Genomic DNA, 19,385 nt, shown 5'->3' with positions numbered 1-19,385 from the left:
TGAAGTGTGCTGAGGAGCAATGGCGCACAGCTGCAGTGCTGTGCGCTACCTTGGTGAAGACAGGATGTCTTCTGCCTCCGATTTTCCGGACCTCTTCTTGCTTCTGGCTCTGTAAGGGGGCCGGCGGCGCGGCTCTGGGACCGGACTCCGAGGCTGGGCCTGTGTTCGGTCCCTCTGGAGCAAATGGTGTCCAGTAGCCTAAGAAGCCCAATCCACTCTGCACGCAGGTGAGTTCGCTTCTTCTCCCCTTAGTCCCTCGATGCAGTGAGCCTGTTGCCAGCAGGTCTCACTGAAAATAAAAAACCTAAAACTAAACTTTCACTAAGAAGCTCAGGAGAGCCCCTAGTGTGCACCCTTCTCGGTCGGGCACAAAAATCTAACTGAGGCTTGGAGGAGGGTCATAGGGGGAGGAGCCAGTGCACACCAGGTAGTCCTAAAGCTTTACTTTTGTGCCCAGTCTCCTGCGGAGCCGCTATTCCCCATGGTCCTTACGGAGTTCCCAGCATCCACTAGGACGTCAGAGAAACACATGTTTGGCATACAACCGACACCACATGTCGGCCGCATGGCCGTCCAAACTTGCTCCAAATCAACCCAAACTAACCGAAAAGCATCCCTGCACACTCAGGAGGTACACCAGAGCTAAAATAGGAGGGAAAACACATGTTTGGCATACAACCGACACCACATGTCGGCCGCATGGCCGACCAAACTTGCTCCAAATCAACCCAAACTAGCCAAAAAGCATCCCTGCACACTCAGGAGGTACACCAGCGCTAAAATAGGAGGGAAAACACATGTTTGGCATACAACCGACACCACATGTCGGCCGCATGGCCGACCAAACTTGCTCCAAATCAACCCAAACTAGCCAAAAAGCATCCCTGCACACTCAGGAGGTACACAAGAGCTAAAATAGGAGGGAAAACACATGTTTGGCATACAACCGACACCACATGTCGGCCGCATGGCCGACCAAACTTGCTCCAAATCAACCCAAACTAGCCAAAAAGCATCCCTGCACACTCAGGAGGTACACCAGAGCTAAAATAGGAGGGAAAACACATGTTTGGCATACAACCGACACCACATGTCGGCCGCATGGCCGACCAAACTTGCTCCAAATCACCCCAAACTAACCGAAAAGCATCCCTGCACACTCAGGAGGTACACCAGAGCTAAAATAGGAGGGAAAACACATGTTTGGCATACAACCGACACCACATGTCGGCCGCATGGCCGACCAAACTTGCTCCAAATCACCCCAAACTAACCGAAAAGTATCCCTGCACACAAAAGGAGGTACACCAGAGCTAAAATAGGAGGGAAGAAACATGTATGACAAACAAACACCACCACATGTCGACCGCATTGCTACCGACATACACTAAAATCAGCCCAAAATAGCCAAAAATCAATCCTGCACATGCTGGAGGTACACCAATGCAAAAGCAAGACCCAAAAAGTCATTTTAAGAAAGAAAAAAAACCGTGAAAAACTACCCCAAAACACAAAAATCCACAAAAAAATGCAGCAAAACAAGCATGAACTATACACATACCCAAACACCCCATGTACACCTCATGGCAACCCCCACTACACAAACACATACATGCAACACCAGACCCACATGTGGTACTTACCTACAAATGTTGTAAAAGCTCCTAAAATGGCTCTCCTCCGGGGTACCAGGTATCCTCCTGTCTGTCCTGGAATAAAGCCTGCTGGGGTGTCCAAACGATACCACAGCAAACAACCAATTTGCTAGCTCTGCACCTCCTCACACCTCTCTGCAGGTTCACAAAATGGCTGCAGAGCACGCAGCAAACAAGCCCTAATAAAGGGCTGCTTTCGGCGGGAAGTCGAATTCGGGACGCCCACTACTCGCCGATTGGGCCGTTATCCGCCAAGGGGTGTGTCGAATCCGTTATGCATTGCATATGGTGAATTCATGGTCCCGGCGGCAGGGCTGTGGCTGTCGAGTGCAGGCGAATTTTTAAACGGACGGAAAAAAGGCGCGATTCGCCCGGGATTGCATATACCCCATAGTGTTTTCTACCTGTATATGGTCTGTGCAGCTGTGATCCTTTTCCCTTTCTTCTGTACAGTTATACATTTTTGGTTGTGGATAATGCTGTTAAGTTCTTATTGTGTGATTTTCAGAAGTGTCTGTGTTTTTATCAAGAGGTGGTATGTGATGCATAAGTATGGAAACTAACAAAAGTGTTTGGAGACTGTAGATGTGTGTTATGCTGGCACTTTCTATAAAGCTGGCCGTACACCTGTAAGATTTTTTGTCCAACCAACCAATTTTCTTATTGGAATAAAAATCTGCTAATGAATTGGAGCAAATGATAATCGATCATTTACTTCCAAACACTGAAAATTAGACCAAAACAGTCATTCAGACAAATTAATTAAATCAGCTTGATTTAATACAATTGTCTGAACGACATTTTTTGGCAGTCTGACAGTATTTGGGAGCAAATTGGTCAATTGCCATCCTCCCATCCGTTACCAGATTTACAATCCAAACAGTGAATTGGTTAGTATGGACAGCCTAAATGACATCACTGACACTGGTGGGAGTGTCAATGTGATTATATAATTTTTATCACTCTCCAGGATTATACTGTATATAGAGAGATGTTTTTTTTGCAGTTGGAATTAATGCTAATTTCACATTATAGGAATAGATTGCAACACCAACATTACTGTAATATTAACTAAAGTGGGGGAGATTCAGATGCATTCAGCCTATGATAAGTATCAAATGATGGTCATGTGTTCATATTTGCATCAAGGATTGAGCTCCCACAAGTATTAAGACTCCAAACAGGCACTTTTTTGTTGTTGTTTTTTTTTCCTTTTTTTGTGTGTAGCCAACGCAGAATGAATTTTGCGGGGACACACCAATCTAGTACACTGTTGAGTCGCATTATTATGACTACCAGCTAATAGCCAGAGTAACCGCTTCAGAGTCTATACCCAGCAAAGTTCGCTGAGCTGTCGTTTTAGACACACGTCTGGTAGCGCTCAGGTTAATTTTGACGGTGAGCAGCTGCACTGTAGCATGTTGGTCGACCCTCACAAAACTTCGTAGCTGATGTTCACCTCTCACATCAATGGCACATGGTGCTCCACAGTTTCCACGTCAGTTACTCGCAGTGGTGCCATTTGTCCAGTTACGATACACCTTCACCACAGCAGCACGCGATTAGTCCACAAACTGCGCTGTATCAGAAATACTCCCGACCGAAAGCCGATCATGCTTTTTTACAACTCTGAAAAATCGCCCATTTTACTCATGACAGCAACGAATGATATGTGTGCAGAAGGCCTATCGCATACCTTATATACACACCAAGTCAGTGCATGACACTTAACGCAGCATTCATTTACAATACAAATCCAACCTGGTTTTGCATTGTAAAGGATTTCCGCTGTAAAAATATGTGCAATCTTCCTGAAATCCCGAATCTTATTACATTTCCCCCATGCTGTGGACACCCACGTTTACCTCAAAATGCACATAAGCCCAAAAAGTGAATATTTATGCTGGTGTATTGTTTAGAAAATAAATTAATACGGGGGGGGGTTCGTTTGCATTTCTAGTGTATTAAGATGCCATTTAGTTATTTTACTGCTTTATTAATATAGATGGCAGTTAAAACTGAAAAATTTGTTTTAAAACATTTTATTTTTCTCTGCTCTCCTAGTTAAAGAATGGCGCTCCATTTGCTAAACTCCCCAATGACAAGCTGAAGGCTGTGATCCCACCCTTCTTACCCCCTTCAAACTTTGAGCTTTGGAATTCTGACCGCTCCAGGATTAGCAAAGATGGGAAAATGGAGCAGACCCGAGCATCCATGCCCCCACGGCTGTCAAAAACAAGTTTTAACAGTAGTGGCAATTCAGATATAGTAAGTTTGGAAAACCATGTGCACTAATGTAGAAAAATACAATTATACTCCAAAACTGAAATGTTCATATATTACTCATGAATGTAAAACAATTGATTAGTCTACCAAGCCCTACAATTCCCAGTACTGCAACTGTTAATTATACCCCTTTTAGACAGAAGCCCCAGCTACGACCACTGTCGACCTGGGATACCAAACAAGGGTCGAAGCTTGGGCTTCTGATGTACTTACCCTTTCAGACCACCGCCAGGCGTTGCTGTTCATACAGGACGCTTAGAGATGACATCATCCCCAAGTGCTCCCAAGCCGGTCAATCATTACTTTCACACTGCAGGTGACACGGGAATAACCTGGGACGCACGACTTGGGACAACCTCTTCACACCGAGCCAGGACCCAGGTCGCACTGGCTTGCCCCAGCAATAACCCGGTTTCTGTGCCTGGAGTGAAAGGGGTATAAGTAATATTCGACTGAGCAATCCCTCCCTCCTAATTCTTACCATTACATACATATGAAGCCACATCTTAAATATTTATAGGTTTATCCTGCAATAATAATAAGCGGATATATGCAGGTTACTGTAGGCAGTCGCAGCATTGAACGCAATGGGAGCAGATGCCTACGCATGTGCCAGCAAATAGTCGTGCTCGCTATTCGCAGTAAACGAGTAGCGGTTACCGCAACTTGTTTGCTTATGTAATAGCATGTGAGATGCAGGCTGTGTGGGAATTCTTGACAATTTTTCTCTTACGTCATAGAGGATGCTGGGGTCCATTTTAGTACCATGGGGTATAGACGGTTCCGCAGGAGCCTTCGGCACTTTAAGACTTTTCAAAGGTGTGAACTGGCTCCTCCCTCTATGCCCCTCCTCCAGATCTCAGTTTAGAAAATGTGCCCGGGAGACTGGCTGCACATCAGTGAAGCTCTACTGAGTTTTGCTGAAAAAGACTTTGTTAGGTTTTTTATTTTACAGGGAAGCTGCTGGCAACAGCTTCCCTACTTCGTGGGACTTAGGGGGGGGGGGGGGGGGGGAATAGGAACCAACTTCTCAATTAGTTCAATGGCTCTGCTTCCGCTGACAGGACACCATTAGTTCCTGAAGGGTACTGAACACAGCCCTTGCCTTGCTGCTGCTCACTCCCACAGCACTGCTGCCACCCCCTAACAGAGCCAGAAGTCAGAAGGCTGGTGAGTATTAACCGGAGACCTGCAGAGAAGGGCCCTCCGGTCATCATGGCGGCATAAAGGTACCAGCGCTGCGCGGGACGCTGCGCAGCAACATGTCTCAGCACAGGGTGCAGGGCGCGCGCGGGGGGGGGGCGCTCTGAGGGACATGATAAATCCTTACTCTCACTGGCAAAATGTACATACATGTGAGCCGCTGATGTACACTACCCCCGCCAGTATAAAGATTACTGTGGCTGAACCGCGCCTTTACAGGGGGCGGGGCTTCACCTCAGAATTGCTTGTAACACTCATTTGGCGCCATTTTCTCCTCACAGAGACGCCGGAGCGCTGATCCTACAGGCTGCTTCTCCTCACACATCGCTGATACAAGTACCAGGGTGTTATAGAAGGGGAGGGGAGCACATAATTTATTGAAGTCTGCGGGCTTCACATTGGATATAAAGCGCTGTTTTGGTATATATGTATATTCATTGTATGTAATACATATAGCGCGCGTGGTGTGGACCGGCAATTCCCTCTGGGTCCCTCTGACAGACATTAGTGTAGGTCTATCCCCATTAGCTCCCGTGTGTGTGAGTGGTGTGACTGTACACGTGTGTACCATGTCTAGAGAAAGTAGTTCCCCAGAGGAACCCATTTTGGAGGCACAAGAGTGTTCTGAGCCTGTGTGGGTGAGAAAGCTGCAGAGTAATATGGCTAAACTAGCAAGGAAATTCTCTGAGTCTGAAGAACAGACAAAGCATCGGAGACAGTCTGTGGAAGATGCTTTATTTGCTGATTCACCTACAACATCCACTCGGGACCCCTCCAGTTCCCAGAAAAGGTCCCTGGTCCAAATTATGCAAAGGGACACTGACACAGATTCCGACACTGACGTCGACACTGGGGATTTGAGGGGGGTAGATCCCAAACTGGCTAAGAGCATTCAATGTATGATAGTCGCTATAAAAGAGGTGTTGGAATTTCCTGACACAACACCTCCACCTGAGGAAAAAGATTATTTTAAATTAAATAAAAAACAGGTGGTGACTTTTCCTTCGTCTAAGGACTTAAATACCTTTTTTGAGGAATCCTGGGCTAACCTGGAAAAGAAATTTGCTATCCCTAAAAGGTTGCAGGTAGCATACCCTTTCCCTGAAGAGGATAGGCGTAAGTGGGAGTCACCCCCAATGATAGACACCTCAGTCTCTAGGTTGTCAAAGAAAATCATTTTACCTGCCCCGGGGTCAGCTTTATTAAAAGAACCTGCTGACCGCAAATTAGAGACAACTTTAAAGTCCATCTATGTTGCTACGGGTACATTACTCAGGCCCACAATTGCTTCTGCGTGGGTAGGTAACGCAGTTGAAAAGTGGGCAGATAACTTGATTGTTAATATTGACACGGTCGATGCTGCAAATTCTAGGTCATATCAAAGACTCTGCAGGTTACTTGGTTGAGGCTATGAAGGACGTAGGCTTACTGGGCTCACAGGCCTCTGCTATGGCGATTTCAGCCCGCAGGGCGCTCTGGATCCGGCAATGGAATGCTGACGCAGAATCCAAAAGAAATATTGAGGCGCTCCCTTACAATGGTGTGGCCCTCTTTGGAGAGAAACTAGATGCCATGATATCAACTACTACATCTGGCAAGTCAGCATTTCTGCCGTCGGCAGCTGCATCGGCTAAAAAAGTACATCATTCTCATACTATGCAATCCTTTTGGCCCAACAAGTACAAAAAGGCTAAAACTACCCCTTTTTTCACAGGAAAGGGGAGAGGAAAAGGTAGAAAACCTACAACACCCTCAGGCTCCCAGGAGCAGAAGTCAGCAACTACTTCTGCAAAAGCCACAGCATGACACTGGGGCTCCTCTGCGGGAGTGCGATCGGGTGGGGGCACGTCTACTATTTTTCAGCCAGGTTTGGCTTCGCTCAGACCTGGATCCTTGGATTTTACAGATAATATCCCAAGGGTGTAGTATGGTATGCCGGCGGTCGGGCTCCCGTCGACCAGCATACCGGCTCACTGCGCACGCCACGCTGCAGGCATGGTGGCGCGCTACGTGCGCCACGCTATTTTATTCTCCCTCCAGGGGCGTCGTGGACCCCCAAGAGGGAGAATTAGTGTCGGTATGCTGGCTGTCGGGGTTCCGGCGCCGGTATACTGTGCGCCGGGATCCCGACAGCCGGCATACAGAAGACCACCCTATCCCAAGGTTACAAGTTGGAATTTTAAGACCTTCCCCATGCCGATTTTTCAAATCAGCCTTGCCAGTTTCTGCTCAAGACAGCACAAATCTCCTGAACGCAATACACAAATTATGTCAAGACAAAGTAATTGCCTTGGTTCCTGCCGAACAAAGGAACCAAGGCTTTTAGTCGAGCCTGTTTGTGATACCGAAGCCGGATGGCTCAGTCAGACTTATTTTAAACCTAAAATCTCTGAATCTTTATTTGAAAAGATTCAAATTCAAGATGGAATCCTTGGGAGCAGTGATTTCCAGCTTGGAAGAAAAGGAATTTCTGGTGTCAGTGGACATCAAGGATGCTTACTTGCATGTCCCCATTTACCCGCCACATCAAGCATACCTGAGGTTTGCGGTTCAGGATTGCCACTACCAATTCCAGACATTACCGTTCGGGCTCTCCACGGCTCCGAGAATATTCACCAAGGTGATGGCGGAGATGATGGTTCTCCTTTGCAAACAAGGAGTCAACATAATTCCATACTTGGACGATCTCCTCATAAAAGCGAGATCTGGGGACAAGCTACTCCAGAACATTGCATTATCCCTGAAGGTGCTTCAACAGCACGGTTGGATCATCAACTTTCCAAAATCCCAGTTGGAACCGACAATGTGATTATCATTTTTGGGAATGATACTGGACACCGAGGTACAGAGAATATTTCTACCGGTGGAAAAGGCTCAGGAGATCCAGAGCATGGTCAAACAACTTTTGAGACCAAGAACAGTATCAGTTCATCAGTGCATTCGCCTGTTGGGAAAAATGGTAGCGGCTTACGAGGCACTACAATATGGCCGATTCCATGCCAGGGTCTTCCAGTGGGACCTACTGGACAAGTGGTCAAAGTCGCATCTCCACATGCATCAAAGGATAATCTTGTCAGCGAAAGCCAGAATTTCGCTCCTGTGGTGGCTACAAATTTCTCACCTCCTGGAGGGACGCAGGTTCGGGATTCAGGACTGGATCCTGGTGACCACGGATGCAAGTCTCCGAGGATGGGGAGCAGTCACGCAAGGAGAAAGCTTCCAAGGAAGATGGTCAAGTCAAGAAGCTCGCCTTCACATAAACATTCTGGAGTTGAGAGCTGTGTACAACAGCCTTCATCAAGCGGCACACCTTCTTCAAGGTCGTCCCATACAGATCCAGTCAGACAATGTAACGGCAGTAGCTTACATAAACCGTCAAGGCGGAACAAAAAGCAGGGCGGCAATGGCAGAGGTGACAAAGATACTCCTCTGGGCAGAAAGACATGCAAAAGCTCTGTCGGCAATTTTCATTCCGGGAGTGGACAACTGGGAAGCAGACTTCCTCAGCAGACACGATCTCCATCCAGGAGAATGGGGCCTCCACCCAGAAGTCTTTGCGGAGGTAACAAGTCGTTGGGGCGTTCCTCAAGTGGACATGATGGCATCTCGTCTCAACAAGAAGCTTCCGACATATTGTTCCAGGTCGAGAGACCCACAAGCAATAGCAGTGGATGCACTGGTGACCCAGTGGGTGTTTCAGTCGGTGGATCTGTTCCCTCTACTTCCACTTGTTCCAAAGGTTCTCAAGATCATCAGAAGAACAAGAATTCGAGCAATTCTCATTGCTCCAGACTGGCCAAGGAGGGCCTGGTATCCAGATCTTCAACAGTTATTACTGGAAGATCCTCGGCCTCTCCCTCTTCGCGAGGACCTGCTTCAGCAGGGGCCGTTAGTTTATCAGGACTTACCGCGGCTGCGTTTGACGGCATGGCTGTTGAGCGCCAGATCCTAGCCCGTAAGGGTATTCCCAATGAAGTCATCCCCACACTTATTCTGGCCAGGAAAGGGGTAACGTCCAAACATTACCATCGTATTTGGAGAAAATATGTATCTTGGTGTGAATCCAAGAAGTCTCCTGCAGTGGAGTTTCAATTAGGACGTCTTCTCCTATTTCTACAGGCGGGTGTGGATGCTGGATTGAGATTAGGATCTATCAAGGTTCAGATTTCGGCCTTGTCAGTTTTCTTTTAAAAACAATTGGCTTCTCTTCCTGAGGTCCAGATGTTCGTAAAGGGGGTTCTGCGCATCCAACCTCCCTTTGTGCCTCCTGCGGCGCCATGGGATCTTAATGTGGTGTTGCAGTTCCTTAAATCGGACTGGTTTGAGCCTCTACAAGTCGTAGAGTTGAAGTTTCTCACTTGGAAAGTGGTCATGCTGTTGGCCTTGGCCTCAGGCAGATGGGTGTCTGAGTTAGGAGCTCTCTCACACAAGAGTCCTTACTTAATATTTCATGAAGATAGGGCTCAACTGAGAACACGTCAGCACTTTCTTCCGAAGGTTGTGTCTTCTTTTCATATCAACCAACCAGTGGTGGTGCCAGTGGCTTCTGACACCTCAGCCGCCTCAAAATCTTTGGATGTCGTCAGAGCGTTGAGGATTTACGTTGCAAGAATGGCTAGGATAAGGAAAACAGAATCTTTGTTTGTCCTCTATGACCCCAACAAGATTGGGGGTCCTGCTTCTAAGCAGACTATTGCGCGCTGGATCAGGGGTACCATTCAGCATGCTCATTCCACGGCAGGATTGCCGTTACCAACTTCGGTAAAATCCCACTCTACAAGGAAAGTGGGTTCGTCCTGGGCGGCTGCCCGGGGTGTCTCAGCTCTACAAATCTGCCGAGCTGCTACTTGGTCAGGTGCAAACACGTTTGCTACGTTTTATAAGTTTGACACCTTGGCTGCTGACGACCTAAGATTTGGTCAGTCAGTTCTGCAGGAACATTAGCACTTTCCTGCCTGTACTGGGAGCTTTGGTATATCCCCATGGTACTAAAATGGACCCCAGCATCCTCTAGGACGTAAGAGAAAATAGGATTTTAATTACCTGCCGGTAAATCCTTTTCTCGTAGTCCGTAGAGGATGCTGGGTGCCCGCCCAGTGCTCATTTTTCCTGCTGATTACGTTTATCTTTTTGCACATTTTTCATGTGTTCAGATGTTAACAGCTGTTGCTGTTGCGTTATGCATGCTGGTTGGCATGACTTATGTTAAAGGCCATGTTAGCCGACGTGTTGTTTATGGATGGTATGAGCTGGTGTGAATCTCGCCACAAGTTTAATAGTAATTCCTCTCTCGAATGTCCGTCTCCTCGGGCACAGTTCCTATACTGAGGTCTGGAGAAGGGGCATAGAGGGAGGAGCCAGTTCACACTGTTGAAAAGTCTTAAAGTGCCGAAGGCTCCTGCGGAACCGTCTATACCCCATGGTACTAAAATGGACCCCAGCATCCTCTACGGACTACGAGAAAAGGATTTATCGGCAGGTAATCAAAATCCTATTTTTTCTGCCAAAACCTGGTTTTGCCTTGTTAATGATTGCCACTTTAAAAATGTGCAGCACATACGTATGCATCCGCTCACATTGCTTTCAGTGCTGCAACTAGCCGCGGTAAGCTGCATATAATCACTGTCACGATGCATACACACGCTGCAGGTGATTATTGCAGGATGAGAAGGAACACATCTGTAAGTCCGTAAGGGTCTGTTTACTAATAGTTGGAGCATTACAGAAGCTCCCTAGTCTTTATCCTGCAAAAGGCAGCCTCTGCAAGAGTTTGTACACTGCTGGGCAAGGCAGCGCACATTGGGCCTAATTCAGATCTGATCGCTGCATAAATTTGTTAGCTAAAGGACAAAACCATGTGCACTGCAGGTGGGGCAGATATAACGTGCAGAGAGTTAGATTTGGGTAGGTTATATTGTTTCTGTGCAGAGTAAATACTGGCTGCTTTATTTTACACTGCAATTTAGATTTCAGTTTGAACACACCCCACCCAAATCTAACTCTCTCTGCACATGTTATATCTGCCTCCCCTGCAGTGCACATGGTTTTGCCCATTAGCTAACAATTTTGCTGCTGCGATCAGATCTGAATTAGGCCCATTATTTTTTTTACATTTACTCAAGAGAAGGGTTTCAAAATATATCTGTAACCTCCCCACCCCAGTCCGCCTTCTGACAAATACTAGCCATGCGTTCTTTAAGTGCATAGTATGTGTTTTAATAAGACTCCATTGCCACCTTTAACATGGATAAAAAATGCACATGTAAATGATAATTTATAGTTCTAAGCACTCTTAGCTTTGTGCATTTCCATTGTTTGTTTTGTGATTTTTCATTTATTCTCATTGTTTCATATAATGTGTTCATAAATTCTGTTTATTGCTGATGTCAGACTTCAGTCAGCAGAGCGCCAAGAGCAGTTAAATTTCCATCTTTGCCAAGAAGTCCTGCTTCCCCTTCAAATTCAGGCAACTTCAACCACTCCCCACACTCTTCTGGTGGTGCCAACAGTGTAACAGGTAATCTTCAGAAGTAAATATAGAATATACAAATTTACAATGTTTTTAGCTGCAAAGCGCTTTCACCTATCTGTTCCGAAAACATTGCTATAAATTTGATTTCCCCCTAAAATGGCTATGTAGCCCACTGTTCAAACCCTTGTGCAGTATACAGTACATCATTATTACATTGGATTCTCTAGCATTACAACACATATTTGCGGTTGGTCTATTACAGTTGCATTGTGTTCATAGTGTTGATTTATCATTTTTTTTCCCCTTCCCGTTGTTCCAAGGAGGAAGTGCAGATAATGTCTTGTCTCAGATAGCAGCCCAGAGAAGGAAAGCAGCTAGCTTATCTGAGCAGAAGAAAACACAGAGGCACAGCCCAGTCAGCACAACCTGTGGATCCATTATCCCTGAGCAACAAGGTGTCCTCCCTACTAGCAATGGACTTCTACCAAAGGTAAAAATACTTGCATGCCAAGGTATTTACATGGTAAATGGTGTATTGCACACTGAGGGGTTGTTTTACATTAGGCTGGAATTTTGTTGCTGAAAAATAGGTATAAACATACAATCACAAAATTGCAACCTAAACTGTATTTTGAGCTGTAAATATCTTAATCACAGAAAGTATAGATAACAGTCATCGTTAGCACAAGGATGGAAGCCATAGCTATACTGTTGAAAAGAGAAAAAAAATACTGCATCAATAAACTGATGTGCACCCCCCTCTCCCGTCCCTCTACCAAAGTAACTGCAGGCTATCCACCTTCTTAGGACAATCGGCTCACTGGGGCAGTGGGTGTCAGAGTTAATAGCACAGTGTGAAAAACACATAAAGTACTATTGTGTGGTTCCCCGGCAGCCAATGGTTCTGGAACTTTCAGATGCTGCTCATTGTAGATGCTGCATATCTAGATGCTGTTCATTCTACAAATCTAGAGATTGTAGAATGAACAGCATCTAGATATGCCTTCTCTTACATCTAGCCTCAATACACCATTCAGTGCGAGATGCAGTGAGGAGACTGCTGATTAATTTGATATGCAGCACTTCTATATTGTGTATGACGGAGTCAGAACTTGTATTGGAAAAAAGCTACGGCTGCTACATTGTAGCACTTTGCATACAGATTTAGAGCCTCAGTCACACAAAGATATACAAGCGTCATATATCAAATTAATCAGCACAGTCTCCCCATGCGCCCTAGTAGCATTGTGTTGGGCCTAACACATTTGTGGCAAAAAAGATGCAGACGCCAGAAGAGTCTCGCATGCCCCGGCATGCCTAGAGGGGCTGTTTGGCGTGACTGCAGCAAAGATGTATGAGGACACATCTGTACATGTAGCCAGTAGCTGCACAATATCAGGGTAAAAAGGGAAACAGAAATACAGACCCCCTTTTTTCTCTTTTTAAATATTTAAACAAGAACTTTCCCAGGATTCTACTTTACCTTTTTTGCTCAGTTCAGGTGTTCTGTTATGGCTATTTATTTTTTATTCCTAGGTAATACTTCAGTAACAAATGAATTTGCTAGTTGAATAAAAAAAAAGTAAGGGTTTTAGGAGAGATGTTTTTATTAAATAGTGGTGGCATGTGTGGAAGTCAGAGCTCCATGTGGGAGGTATGAACTGCAAGTGGTGTAGTCGGAGTGGCATTCATGAATGTTTTATTGGCATATGGGGCCATGTGTGAAGCTCTAATTTGCATGTCTGGGGAAAGGGGGGTTGTGGAGAGCTAAGTGCCATGTGCATGTGAAGGTATGTGAGCAGTTGTGGGGCACATGTGGTGAGGTCAGTGTGGCATTTGGGGCGATCTGAGGAGCATGTAGGTGGGTTTTGGAGTATATGTAGGATTAGAGGGCTTGTGTTGCATTTCATGGCAAGTGTATATGTAACTTTTTTGTTTTTTTGCAAGTGAAGGTAATATGTGGTCAATTTTTGTAGCAAGTGAGGGGCATTGTGGAATGAGTGATGTGGAGGTGCTGAAGTACAGTATTTTAGTGCTGTCTCATTCTTGATATTAAGACTAAGGGTGTGTACACACAGTGAGATCCTTGCTATGCCCGATTTTCACTTGCGATTTGCCTTGAACTCCCCGGAGCCCATATAGCACAGATTTTGACTAGCTTTTCTTGAGATATGGACTGTGTGCTTACGATTTTGGCTTATGTGAGATTTTGGCTTATGTGAGATGTCATTGACATGTGAGATGAACTAGATAGTACACCGATCTAGCAAGGATTTACTTGCCTGCACAGTCTATCTTTTCTTGTGATGCCGACCTGGCGGGACCGCGCATCGGGATCGCAAGGTGACTTTCACCTTGCGATCTGCACTAACTTTTCTTGCGATTTTGACTATATAGTCAAATTCGAAAGAAAATATCTCACCGTGTGTACACACCATAAGATCTGCACTTTTGAGGACTGGATGGCTGCTATTTCCTTCAAGGATGTCCGGTTATCCAATATTGCTGTAAGTACTATTGTTGATGGGCTTCATGTTCTAGTGGAACACAGAATTTACTGTAGGATATTAAATGTACATAATGTTATATTTAATAGTTCTTTCTCTTCTTCCCCCGCGGGGGCACTGCTCACCATGGGGTTGGACTCTGGAGTTAGGCTGTCAGGAAATAAAACTTCATGTTTGTTAATTATATTCTTTCATTATAAGGGCCTCCCCTACAACCCCTCACCAGTTTATTGTGAAGTGCTGCTCTTATAAGTGGTCATTCCGAGTTGTTCGCTCGCTGCCGATTTTCGCAGTGCAGCGATCAAGTGAAAAAATAGCAAAAATGCGCATGCGCATGGTACGCAGCGTGCATGCGCTAAGTACTTTCACACAAAACTTTGTAGATTTACACAAGCTCGAGCAACGTTTTTTCAGCGCACGAGTGATCGTAGTATGATTGACAGGAAGTGGGTGTTTCTGGGCAGAAACTGGCCGTTTTCAGGGAGTGTGCTAAAAAATGCAGGCGTGCCAGGTAAAAACGCAGGAGTGGCTGGAGAAACGGGGGAGTGGCTGGCCGAACGCAGGGTGTGTTTGTGACGTCCAAACCAGGAACTAAACGGACTGAGGTGATCGCAGTGTAGGAGTAAGTCTCGAGCTACTCAGAAACTGTAGGGAATTATTTAGTAGCAGTTCTGCTAATCTTTCGTCCGCTATTCTGCTAAACTAAGATACACTCCCAGAGGGCGACGGCCTAGCGTGTGCAATGCTGCTAAAACAGCTAGCGAGCGAACAACTCGGAATGAGGGCCATAGTTGTATAGCTAGTAAGGGCCTTTTTGATTCTCTCTTTTAACTAGAAGGAGCCTGTCTGAAGAGTATGTAAGACTACTTTTTTTTTTTTCCATCTGTCCTTTTTACTCCTGTAAACAAGCACTAGCTATCCGGGACACGGGAAGTTCATCACTGTGTTCAGAGTTACGGTTGCTGGTCATAGCAAAAGCCAGCCATGATGTTCACTGTGGCTGGTTCACTCCCCCAACAGGAGGCTGCAGTGGGGATTGATGAGGTCAGGCAGTCTTAAGTTATCCTGGAGAGGGATGGGATAGAGGGAGGATCTATGTGGGTCACTAGCAGCCACGTAATGAGTCCAGTGGCAGGCACAGCTGTGGATAGGGATAGAAAGAGCAAGGGCAGACATGTAGTCTGCTCAGTGAGCAGACAGCAATTCTATCTGATGTGTTACAGGGAAAGGCACCAGGTTCAGAGTAAAGGGACGGGCTCCCGTGGATAACAAGTGTCACCGCTGCATAGAGGTACACAAGAATAGAAACACCTTGACTAATAAGGCTCACAGCTGTTGAGGGGCCACATGAGTAATACTTTGTCCATCCTTATTAGTCATGACTGTTGATAAAATTTACAAGTATAAAAGTACTTCTTTAGGGACTGTCTCATGGAAAGGAGTTACCTGGAAATGTGATATGCAAAGAAATGGTTTATCGCACTTGAATAAATGAGAGACTGGTCTGCTAGATGCAGACATTCTATCCATTGCTGTGGGAAGGGGAGAGTATCTCTTATGTAAGATCTATCTTCTCATTTTCTTATCTCTCATTCCCTGGGTATGATATCTTTCAATGTAAATAAAAACATTTGTTTTATTATTGCAAAGTCCGAAAAGGGGAATTATTCCTGATCCAAGTCTTGTGGAAGTAAACAGGTTTTTTTTTTTTGTAAATGCAGAGTAAAATTATCAAAGGGAAAGATGGATCCTCATGCCTGTTGCGCTAAATGTGAGGAAAGCCATGACTTACAGCCAACTGAGGTAAGCCAGCCAGAGATGAACTCTGATTAAGTCGCTGGCCAAAACCGTTGCTTTGACTATGTGAAGAGATACCAAAAACAAAGGTCCCTCAGAGAAAGTACTCTCCCTCTGAGAGTAAGCAGAAAGAAATGGATAGGCCATTATAGTACCTCTGAACCCACTGAAGTTCCAGCTTGGGCAAAGGTGATTGAACTAAAATGTACCTTGGCATCCCTGGAAAAATTAGTATCTGACCCTGCTGCCCTGTAAAACTAGGAGCAGAATCTCTCAGAGGGAACTGGCCTATCTAGTAGATCTATATGATTCGCATTCCTTCTCAAAAAGGATTATTAGGTTACGCTTAGAGGAAGATGAAAATTCCTTTATGGAAAAAGATGGATGTGTAGCATAGCATTTTGTAAGCAGATACAGTCGCAGTCACAGAATATAGGCATGCTGCATATCATTTTAATCAGTAGAAGCTGCTTGTGTGTCATATTACATTACTTTGCGTCTAAGTCACACTGACTCACGTGTTATGTTTAACGCGACTTGTAGCGCACGGAGCAAAGATGTAAGAGGACCCATCTGTAAAGCAGCCTCAATTAAACACACAGGTATTCAGCACAAAGACCTAGATGGGGGAGGTAGGTGGTAAATTCAAAAATAACCCAGGTGTAGTATTAAACAAGGCCATTATCTATTTAATTGTAATGTTCATTAGCCCCCTGGGGGAAAAAAACATTCCCATGGACCCCCGCAGTATGTGGGCAAGTAATTAAGCCTCTGGTGAGCGACAAAGATATATAGCTACCAAACGCATTTAAATGCCACTGAACCAGATATTGAATCTCTATATCAGAAAGACCCATGGAAGCTGCTAAAGTAGCGGCTTCTATAAGAAATGAGTGAGCCAAACTCACCCGGAGGATAACCTAACAGGGAAAGGCTGTGTTTCAAGATCTGACAATACTGGTACTTAGTAACTGGAGACCTGCCCATATGCATCAACCATGTTCCCTCCTGCCTCGCTCTAATTTGTAAAAAGGCTCATGCCAAAGCACTGTCAAAGTCATGAACGACGTGAAAACTTGCACCGCTTACCAGCACGGTCAGTAAGCAACACTGCAAGTGACCCATAATAACACTGGGTTGAACTAAAACACCTAAAATAAAAAGAGACGACTTGGCATGTTTAGAAGGAGCAACCAGCTCACTAACGTGGGAGGCGCAATGAAAGGACATTGCGAAACTCAGTTTAAAGAAAAAAATCTTTGTAATCAGAATAACAAACTAGCGTAACTGAGTGTAAAAATGGGATAAAAGCAAAATAGATTGGACACCTACAATTGACAGGGGAAGGTGCCAGCCTGGACCAGCCCTTCAAAGCTCTTGACACCAGAAAGAGCAAGAAAAGGCAAAACAGAAAGCAGTGGCATCAAAACTGCAACCAATGTCACTAAGGCAGTGACAGCTGCAATAGGAGAACCGGACAGATCCACAGCTGCACTGACCCCAAGCAGTGGCATCACTAGGGGGGTGCGGTCCTCACTGGGTGACATCATTTGAGGGGCTGACACCAAATTAGCAGAGCTGCTCTGCTATTTTTGGGGTCACCCCCTCAAATGGTGTAAGTGAATAGTGCCCACACTGTTTCTATTGCCAGAACTCGGGAGAGAGGCTAGAGGCTGCCCATCATGACAAGAGTGCTGGGAGAGAAGTGGGGGGCTACCCAAAATTGGCTTAAATCATCACTCAATTGGGCATGGCTTTGCACAGTGAAGCCACACACCGTCTCATGAGCATGCATGCCTTCACACACGCAAACACTACAATACTGCCGCACTGGGTGTCACCAAAGGTAGTGACGCCTCTTCTTCCAAGGTCCATTCAGGCTTTGGCACAGAGTTTGCAGCATGTCCTATGTTTGGGGATGCCTGGGTGACCGTCCTTGGTGCCTGTTGTTGATCTGATACTGTAGATGGCTGAGCCTTTGTTTTTTTACTTTTTAAAAAGCCATTAGCTATACAATGTTTGTTGCCATACTTTGAGTCTAATAACTAAAAACAAAGACCTATTAGAGCCAGGAATGCAATTCATTCCCTATGAAGCTTAGAAAGATGAGTTTGTGGGTGATTGTTTTAGTACTTAGATAATACTGTATACTATATAAGTAAAGTGCAGAAATATAGTACACTTGTTCATTGTCAGACATGCAGATGGTACAGTACTCTACGTCCTCTCCTTCTGTACCAGTACGTATGCTAGGTGGGAATACAAGGCAGAATGGGCCTCAGGGTGTTCTCCAGCCTCAGGAGTGCTGCCCGATTTTAACTGGCACTGGGCCCATTTCGTCCTCTTCCTGATGATCCAGCTCCTTCTTTTCTCGATGATAGTCTAGCACTTTCACTTCCCGATGATGGTGCCATTCTTCCTGATGATGGGCCAGCACTTCCTCTTTCTGAAGCTGGTCTACCATTGGATGGTCTGCGGCGTCCTGACCTCAGCCTTGTCTCACTGATTTTATGATTTGTTCCTCCATTTCCAAGCAGCTGTGCTCATTGTAACTGGTGACAATGGGGGTCATTCCGACCCAATCGCAGCATGCTTTCGCTCGCACAGCTGCGACCGGGTCACTACTACGCATGCGCGGGGGCCGTAATGCGCGGGCAACAACGAAGGGAATGAAGAAAGCGATCGCAGCGGCGATCGCTTGAAGATAGACAGGCTTTGGGCGTTCCTAGACGGCAACACAGCATTCGGACCCATTTTCTGGGAGTGGTAAGAAAAACGCAGGCGTGTTTGAAGAAACGCAGGCGTGTCCAGGGCGGGTGTTTGACGTCAGAGCCAGGACCGAACAGGCTGAAAACGTTGCAGCTGGTAAGTATGTCTAGAACTACTTAGAAACTGCACACATTTTTTTCCCATAGCAGGGTAGCACAAGCGAATGTAGCCTTGCTATGGGACCCCCCCCAAGGCGGAGTATAGTTGATCGGATGAGCTACAAAAAGCAGCTACGTGCGATCAACTCGGAATGACCACCAATACCTACACAAATTTAAAAAAAAAAAAAGAAATAGGTAAAGAAAAACACAGATGTGAGTGTGCGCTGAGATCTGGTGAATCGCTGGCAGCGAATACTAGTGAGCAAACGTGATCTCTCTTGGGAGGCTCTTTCTCATGCGTCAGCAGCAGCTTCAACTGAGGAAATGCCAGTGATATTGCTGTGCGCTGGGGATTTATGCCATGGAGAATTCAAATGTGGCATGCGGGTGGCAGTTGGTGATGGCCGTGCTTCACATCAGGAGCATCTTCCCACTGATATTACACAGTGATACATGTGGGAAATCGGTGGGAAATGACATGTCAGTGCCGAGGAGTCATTACACCAAGAACAGGAGGATTTGGGGCATCTACTGAAATCATCTAATTTCTGCTGCTGGACCCAGTGAGTTCATCTGTCATTGCTGTCGCCACCCC

General features: G+C 45.8%; 1 protein-coding gene across 2 annotated transcripts in view; it reads left to right on the top strand.

Annotated features, from left to right (window-relative positions):
- ANKS6 (ankyrin repeat and sterile alpha motif domain containing 6) overlaps positions 1-19,385 on the top strand; it is a 255,254-nt gene that overhangs the window by 162,441 nt on the left and 73,428 nt on the right. For both annotated transcript variants that reach the window (XR_010177741.1, XM_063922805.1), the window contains exons 9-11: positions 3,720-3,923; positions 11,535-11,661; positions 11,937-12,106. Coding sequence is in view for 1 of the 2 variants with exons in the window: in XM_063922805.1 (XP_063778875.1) it covers positions 3,720-3,923; positions 11,535-11,661; positions 11,937-12,106 (501 nt within the window). In the remaining variant the exon portion in view is untranslated. The remainder of the gene's footprint in view (positions 1-3,719; positions 3,924-11,534; positions 11,662-11,936; positions 12,107-19,385) is intronic.

Source organism: Pseudophryne corroboree, chromosome 5 (genome assembly GCF_028390025.1).
Source record: "Pseudophryne corroboree isolate aPseCor3 chromosome 5, aPseCor3.hap2, whole genome shotgun sequence".
Classification (NCBI taxonomy): domain Eukaryota; kingdom Metazoa; phylum Chordata; class Amphibia; order Anura; family Myobatrachidae; genus Pseudophryne; species Pseudophryne corroboree.
This window is presented reverse-complemented; position numbering and strand designations above follow the sequence as displayed.